Source organism: Genypterus blacodes, unplaced genomic scaffold (genome assembly GCF_046128005.1).
Source record: "Genypterus blacodes isolate CSIRO-AG114 ecotype Tasmania unplaced genomic scaffold, CSIRO-AGI_Gbla_v1 ptg000696l_1, whole genome shotgun sequence".
Lineage (NCBI taxonomy): Eukaryota > Metazoa > Chordata > Actinopteri > Ophidiiformes > Ophidiidae > Genypterus > Genypterus blacodes.
In genome coordinates, this window is record NW_027467380.1 from 23,025 (window position 1) to 30,590 (window position 7,566).

The 7,566-nt window shown below is 52.4% G+C and overlaps 2 protein-coding genes across 3 annotated transcripts; both read right to left on the reverse strand.

Moving 5' to 3' along the window:
* Nucleotides 1-329: 329 nt before the first annotated feature.
* Nucleotides 330-4,021, reverse strand: donson (DNA replication fork stabilization factor DONSON). 2 transcript variants are annotated; one of them, XM_076140582.1, is made up of 12 exons: nt 3,395-4,021; nt 3,173-3,247; nt 2,900-3,091; nt 2,635-2,813; nt 2,476-2,551; nt 2,010-2,112; nt 1,698-1,776; nt 1,498-1,614; nt 1,162-1,360; nt 938-1,007; nt 724-857; nt 330-609 (listed from the first exon to the last, which is right to left on the reverse strand). In XM_076140582.1, the coding sequence occupies exons 1-12, from the start codon at nt 3,923-3,925 to the stop codon at nt 487-489; spliced, it is 1,878 nt and encodes a 625-aa protein (XP_075996697.1). In that variant the 5' UTR covers nt 3,926-4,021; the 3' UTR covers nt 330-486. The 2 variants fall into 2 exon arrangements, with proteins under 2 accessions (XP_075996697.1, XP_075996696.1); XM_076140581.1 differs by having other exon boundaries at nt 330-630; nt 3,395-4,020.
* Nucleotides 4,022-5,067: 1,046 nt separating this feature from the next.
* On the reverse strand, nt 5,068-7,245 carry LOC142990726 (runt-related transcription factor 1-like). Its single transcript, XM_076140584.1, has 2 exons — nt 7,046-7,245; nt 5,068-6,954 (listed from the first exon to the last, which is right to left on the reverse strand). Exons 1-2 carry the CDS (start codon nt 7,179-7,181, stop codon nt 6,416-6,418), a joined length of 675 nt encoding a protein of 224 aa, XP_075996699.1. The 5' UTR covers nt 7,182-7,245; the 3' UTR covers nt 5,068-6,415.
* Between the last annotated feature and the right edge of the window lie 321 nt (nt 7,246-7,566).

Below are 7,566 nucleotides of genomic sequence, written 5' to 3' on the forward strand. Positions count from 1 at the left end.
ACACACACACACACACACACACACACACACACACACACACACACACACACACACACACACACCCCCCCTGATCTTGGTTTGGTCCATCAGCTGCTGATCTTCAATCAGCAGTGACACGCGTGTGCGTGTGGAGGAGGACCAGAGGACGATGTGATGTCTTTGATGTATTGATCCTCCTGACTTCACTCTGACACACACACACACTCCTGTTCATGTTATTGATTATGATGATCAGTGTTTCATGTTGAGAGTTTGAGTTTAATCAATAACTTCATCTTATTGATCCTCTTAATTATTCAACCAGACTAAATGAAGTAAGAGCCCTCAGATCTCAGCAGCCACACACTGGAAGGACTTTATTAGTTGAGGACAGTTTCACACAAACATTTAATATCTAAGATCAAAACAAAGTTTACAACTTTAAAAACATGGAAATCTGTTGAGATGAGGACACACACACACACACACACACACACACACACACACTCACACACTCATCCAGCTGTAGCTGTGGTTGCTCATGGCGACCTGTCTCAGGGACGTCTTCCCCAGGACGGACGGCTGCTGCAGCTGCTGGAGGGAGGACGGAGGAAGACCACAGGCAGAGAGCTCAGAGGACACACACACACTCTACACACACACACACACAGAGGACATGAAGTTAGTCAGTTACACTCAGAGACAAACCATTTGTGTCTGGACGTCCTCTGTCCTGTGTCCTACCTGCTGCGAGGAGCCGGTGTGTGTGTTCATCACAGCCGTAGGTGTGTGTGTGTACAGAACAGCGGAGAAGTTTCCCCTCTGAGCCGAGCGGAGGAGGTTGGTGATGGCGTGGAGGGAGGAGGGCAGGATGGGACCTGGAGACAGGAAGGGAAGAAGCAGGTGTTACCATGGCGACAGAGGAGCAGGCAGCTGTGTGTGATGAGCGTCCTCTCACCTGTGACCTCCAGACTGCTGATGCTCTGGAAGCCTGAGCCGACACGGCTCTGCACGTTCACACTGCGCGCCTGGAACACACACACACATGTAGGAGCTGACAGGTGGGTAGGTGTGTGTGTGTGTGTGTGTGTGTGTGTGTGTGTGTGTGTGTGTGTGTGTGTGTGTGTGTGTGTGTGTGTGTGTGTGTGTGTGTGTGTGTGTGTGTGTGTGTGTGTGTGTCACCTTCAGCGTGTGCATGGCGGCCCCCCTGAAGGCGTGGGGGGCGAGCAGCGTGGGCGGGAGTCCGGCCTGCGACCCGGCCGAGGCCACCAGGCTCTTACAGTTGATGAGGAAGTTGATGAGGGTGAAGGTGTGTGTTCCCTCCACACACACCACAGACTCAGGCTTGTGGTCCACACACACAGCCGGACCCTCCTTACGCCTGCAGCACGCCGTCAAGGATCATCATCATCATCATCATCATCATCATCATCACCAAACTGAGACTGAACATGTGACGCATGGAAACACACAGCTCCTCGCCATGGTAACGCGGGGGGGCGGACCCTGGGAGGATACAGATGCACAGACAGGCTGTCCGGCCTCTTCACCTGGTCCTGGACGCCCATCTCCTTCAGCCACGACAACTCATCTTCATCATCCTCATCGTCCTGGCCTCCTTTCAGGTCTGAACTCCTACAGGCCATAAACACATCATCAGGCCCACAGGGACACACGGAGGTCAGGGTCACATCGTCTTCTTCAGAGGAGACACTCACTCCTGCTCTTCCTCCTCCAGGCCCTGCTGCTCCCTGCTCTTCCTCCTCTCCTCCACTAGAGGCAGACTGAAGCTGATACCTGAGGACGGAGACGGACACACACACACACACACACACACACACACACACACACACACACACACACACACACACACACACACACACACACACACACACACACACACACACACACACACACACACACACACACACACACACACACACACACACACACACACACACACACACACACCACTCAGCCTAGAGCAGCTCAGGTACAAGAAGAAGAAGAATGAGGTCATGAGGACTCACCTTCCTTCGTCATGGCCTCTCTGAGCCCCCTGGTGGTGGGAGAGAGAACTGCAGTGATGCAGCTGGAGCCCCCCAGACCTGCAGCCCTGAACAGAGCTGTGAACTGAGCCCCCCCCCCAGAGAGTCCAGGTCAACAATGAGGACAGAAGCACTGTTTACCTGCTGATCAGTCAGCCTGGACACAGACACATGACCCCTGCTAAATACTGAGCAGTGGTAGAGTTCATACACCTGACTGATCTTCAGTTTCCTGTCTCATGACGCTTCCTCTCATTCTGTTACACAGACTGAACACCGACGTGCAGCCATGTCTCCCTCTAGTGGAGACTTAAGGCACTACACCTTCAGGGCTTCATCCCTCCCTCCACAGCCCCTCCCACTGGACAGCTCAGGTAAGACTGTGATGGTGTCAGTGTGACCCCTGACCTCTGACCTTTAGCTGTAATGAAGCCAATTAAACACTGACCTGGTAGGAGCAGAGGTAGAAGTACGGACACAGCCGGGCCTTCAGCAGAGAGTAGAGAGAGGACAGACTGATAGACCTGCAGGACAGACAGAGACACGCTCAGACACACTGGGAGCTCTGATCAGGCTCAGCTTAATGATGTGTCCTTGTCCATCTCACCATTCGCCCATGAGGCTCAGCTGCAGAGCGGTGTCTTGTGCCCAGGGGGCGCTCCTCCCAGTGAAGCTCCTCTCAGCGTTGATGCGGGGGAACAGAGGGATCCAGGCCACAGAGGGGTGCTGCCAGTACACCAGGCTCTGCTGGAAGGCAGAGCGGAGCTCCGAGCTGGACCGGGGGTCCTGGGGACACAGAGACACACAGACACGCTCCAGCTGAGTCTGAGCAGCAGACAGGAGGACAGGGCGTCCTCTCAGACAGAGCGTACCTGGATGGAGAGCGGCAGGGAGGCGTGCTGAGCCCTGCAGTGCTGGCTGAGGCCCAGAGCTTCCTCCTGGGCTCTGGGATGCTCTGCCCACAGCAGAGAGAGCGGCGAGGTGAAGAGCAGCCGAGTCTTCAGGCTCCAGTCAGCCGGATACTCAGAGCAGACAGGGGGGGGCGCTGCTGAGGGACCGGGACTCTGAGGGACACAACAGGGACCAACAGGGTCAGACAGGTGGGAGACAGGAAGCTCACACATAGGCTTAGCCTGTCCTCCAACCTTCAGCAGCAGACTGTCCACAGGTCCCTCCTCTTCCTCTTCATCCTCAGACCGGCTAGGACTCTTCTTCTTCTTCTGTGGTAGAGACAGAACATGAACACAAAACATGAAGTATCATCTACAATCTGACAGTCATGATGAAGACATCTGAGACATCCACTGGACCTGAAGACACTCTGATCAAAGTAAACATGGAGGGGAGTTACTACTCTGTGAGCTGACCTGTCTGTCCTCCTGTCTGTCCTCCTGGTGTTCCTGTGCTCTCTCAGCCTGAGCCAGCCGGAGGGCCAGAGCGCTCCCCCCTGTGTCCCCCCGTGTGTCCCCCCGTGCGTCCTCCCGTGTGTCCTCCCGTGTGTCCCCCCGTGCGTCCTCCCGTGCGTCCTCCTCTGCCTCTGCCTCTGTTTGCCTCTCAGGCGTGTTTCTGTCCACAACTTCAGCTTTGTCCTCCTCGTCGTCAGAGACTCGCTTCTTCTTCGCGTGCGTATTCTCTATATTGGCGAACGGGTTCCTGCGCTTCACTCCTCCTCCTCCTCCTCCTCCTCCTCCCCGGCTGAGGAGCAGCGGCCCCGGGGTGAAGGGTCGCAGGCAGGCCGGGGCGGAGGCGCTCTGTCCGGGGCTGGCAGCGGAGCCAGAAGCTCCGGCATCGCTTCGGGCTCTTTTCCTTCTCAGTCGCAGTATTTGTGCGGGTCGCTTGAAGCTGGGAGAGTAGCCGCTCCGCTCCTTCTGCTCCTCCTGCTCCTCCTGCTCCGCCATCTTAAAGTGCGACAGGCAAACACAACAAACACAAAGCTAGCAGTCTGCTCAGAGCGCGCGCGGATGTTTTGTTGTGACGCTTCCGTACTGCACAAATTTGGCGCGTAACGCGATGACGTAACAGGGATCCCGTCCGCGGTGCATTCAGGGAGCGTAGGGAAATCGAAACGTCCTCGTCACTGACAGAGCATGGAATTTGAAAGCAGTTGTAGTGATGTGAGTTTAAAGTCTGACTGACAGTCGTTACGTTCAAATGTTCATGAAATATGGACCCCCACATCAGGATTCACCTTCATTAATGCGTGTATGAACTGAAATTCACTGATGTATCTTTTATGAACGCATTATGTGATACATAAAGAATGGCAGAAGTGAAGAAATGATGCTAGAAAGTTTGTGATAACGAAGGAACACACACACACACTCACACACACACACACACGCACACACACATACACACACACACACACACACACACACACAGCCTTTCTATTTGAAAGATATCCTAAAAATCAGCTGTTTTCCATGGCTCAGCTGTTCGTCACCTCTCTCGCCTCTGTCACAGTGATTAATAGGACATTATGTAAATAAGGCGCTTGTTCATTTCTTCATCATTTCTCATCAATCACAGCTCAGCCACGAGTCAAATGTTTGAGGATCAATCGTGGCCCTGTGAGCCTGAAGGTTCGGACGTGCTGGTGATTATACACGCAGACGCACACGCACGCACACACAGCGTTACACCTACACAGAGCTCTCACCGCTAGATGTCACTGTTCATTCACTTTCCCATCTTCACCTTCGCTTCAGACGGTCAGGATTTTACCAGGCGCCTTTTATGTGAGACAGTAAATGTGGCATATTAATTTGTGAAGTGTTTTTAAAGTAGTAACGTGTGTGTGTGTGTGTGTGTGTGTGTGTGTGTGTGTGTGCACTGGCAGGGGAGACGAGCTCAGGCCTGTCTGTCTGCATGTGGAAATTCCTTTAGGTTCAGAAATAGCAAAGGATGATGATGTGTGTGTGTGTGTGTGTGTGTGTGTGTGTGTGGTTCAGCGTAGCTGCAGGCTCCTGCATGTGAAAGAGAATATTTCATATTTAGAGATAAAAAAGAGATGAGACCACAGATAAACAAAGAACGGCATTCATGTTTTCAGCACAAGAATATTTATAGAAATCAAAAGCAAATGTGGAAAAATCACACTGCACAACTCACAATGTCTAGCAAGTGTGTGTGTGTGTTTGTGTATGTGAGAGAGAGAGAGAAAGAAAGAGAGAGGGAGAGAGAGAGATGAGGGAGGGGACGATCAAATCACGGTCAAATGCAGGTCTCATATACAGTCATGATATATACAGTAAAACTCACACACACACACACACAGGCACACGCACACACACAGTCACACACACTCACATTCACAGTGGCAGAAAGACTAAATGAAGCCAGAACATAAAAGTATTTGCTGGTCTTGGATGATGCAGAGTTTAGAAGTGTGCATCAATCAAAAGACTTGAAAAGATGTGAACACAGCACAGGGTCAAAGGTGAAAGGTCAGGCCCAGAGGCCAGAATCACTGTTTGTCTCCATTATTGACCTCATGGATGCTGGATGGAGGTAAACACAAACAGGCCGTCACCACAGCAACAACGATAACAGGAAACAGTTTGTTATTTTACAAAGGAAGCTGAACTGAATCCAGTCGGGGTTTTGCATGCAGTCTGTCATTGTAAAACCAAAAACCCAAACGTCCGTCCTCTTCCTCTCTCGCCTGTCAGATGTCCCATCACCGCCTGTCAATCATTGCTTGTCAGCAGGTTTGATGAGCAGCTCCGGGTCAGGTGATGAAGAACCAGCATGAACACGCACGACATCATCACGTCTTTAGTGTTTGATGTGTGTGTTAGTGTGTGATTCAGGGGACCACCAGGGTCAGAGGTCATGTGACAGGTCTGTGTTTGTTTAGGCCTCTTAAGTAAACTAAAGGATCAATCAGGACGGACTGAACCATCTTCTCTTTGAATGTTCCTCATAAACACCAGGTATTATATGAGATGCTGACTGAAATATGAGCACAGAGGAAGTCTGGGTTCAAATTCTTTGCAAATCTTTGATATGTCAGCAAAATTTAGAGAGTTTCATCAATCAATTCATCAATAGATCAATAGATCAATAGATCCTCTAACATTTGTGTCAGAACATCTTATCATGACAAATGGGCCTCCTCTCTCGCTCTCTCTCTTTCTGTCTCTCTCTCTCGCTCTCTCTCTTTCTGTCTCTCTCTCTCTGTCTCTGTCTCTCTCTCTCCCTCTGTCTCTCTCTCTCCCTCTGTCTCTCGCTCTCTGTCTGTCTCTCTCTCTGTCTCCCCCCCCTCTCTTTTCATCATGTTTTACGGTCTGATCATTTTGCGTGTGATGACGTCATGATGTCATTAGGCTCCGCCCCATTGGCGCCTACACCACCCGACCCGGAGGTGCCGTGTCCTGAGCCCGTGTTCAGTACGGCCTCCACACGGCCTCAGCAGCCGCCATGTTAGTGGGCGAGCTGCTGTGGCTGGACTCCACCTCCACACCCACTCCTTCATTCTGATTGGGCAGCGAAGGGTGCAGGAGGGAGGAGCCTGTGGAGGCGTTGGTGCAGGGCGGCAGGATCCTGGGAGGAGAGCGAGACTCGCCGCCGCCCCCTCCCCCGGCCATCATGGAGAACTGGTAAGAGCCGGCGGCGGTGGAGTAGTAGAGGTGGTACGGAGACGAGGTGGACTGGAAGGGTCCGCTCTGAGCCTGATGGGGGGCGTTGGCCGGGTAGGGAGGTGGCAGGTAGGTGTGGTATCGCCCGGCCGGGGTGGTCGCCATAGCTGTCGCCATGGTGATGCCCAGAGCACCATTGGAGACAGGGTTGTGAGAGGGGGCGTAGGTGAAAGCGGCGGCAGTGGCCGGGTAGTGGACCCGAGGGTCTGAGAAGCGGGAGTCAGGCAGGGAGGGGAAAGGTCGCTCTAAGGTCATCCTGGGGTCCCCAAAGGCTGTGAGGTCAGAGCCTGAGAGAAGAGAAGAAGAAGAAGACATGTAAATATTGAGGAGCCCTGCTCAAGGGCAATGGCAGGAGGAAATGACCCATCATACAAAGACCTGTGAGACGTGAGGACAGGTCACTGAGTGAAGAGCGTCCAGGAGAGAGCGGATTGGCCGAGTGAACTGTGGGCGTGGTTATCTGGCCAAGGTAAGGATATGATTGGTCATAGGACCAAGATGGAGAAGACTGCATCTGCCTGGAGTCTGAGAGAGAGAGAGAGAAAGAGAGAGAGAGAGAGAGAGAGAGAGAGAGAGAGAGAGAGAGAGAGAGAGAGAGGAGAGAGAGAAAGAGAAAGAGAGAGAGAGACAGAGAGACAGACAGAGAGAGAGAGAGACAGAGAGAGAGAGAGAGAGAGAGTGTCAATCTCAGTCCTGTCATATCATGTCACCTGAAAGGCTAAACTCTATTGTATGTTACATGTTGGTTGGTCATGTGTGTTACATGCTGGTTGGTCATGTATGTCATATATATATATTTTCCCTCTTGTCGCCCCCCTGCAATACCTCTGCGCCCCCCTAGGGGTGCGTCCCCCACTTTGGGAACCGCTGCATTAGACTCCATATTTCTGACAGCATGA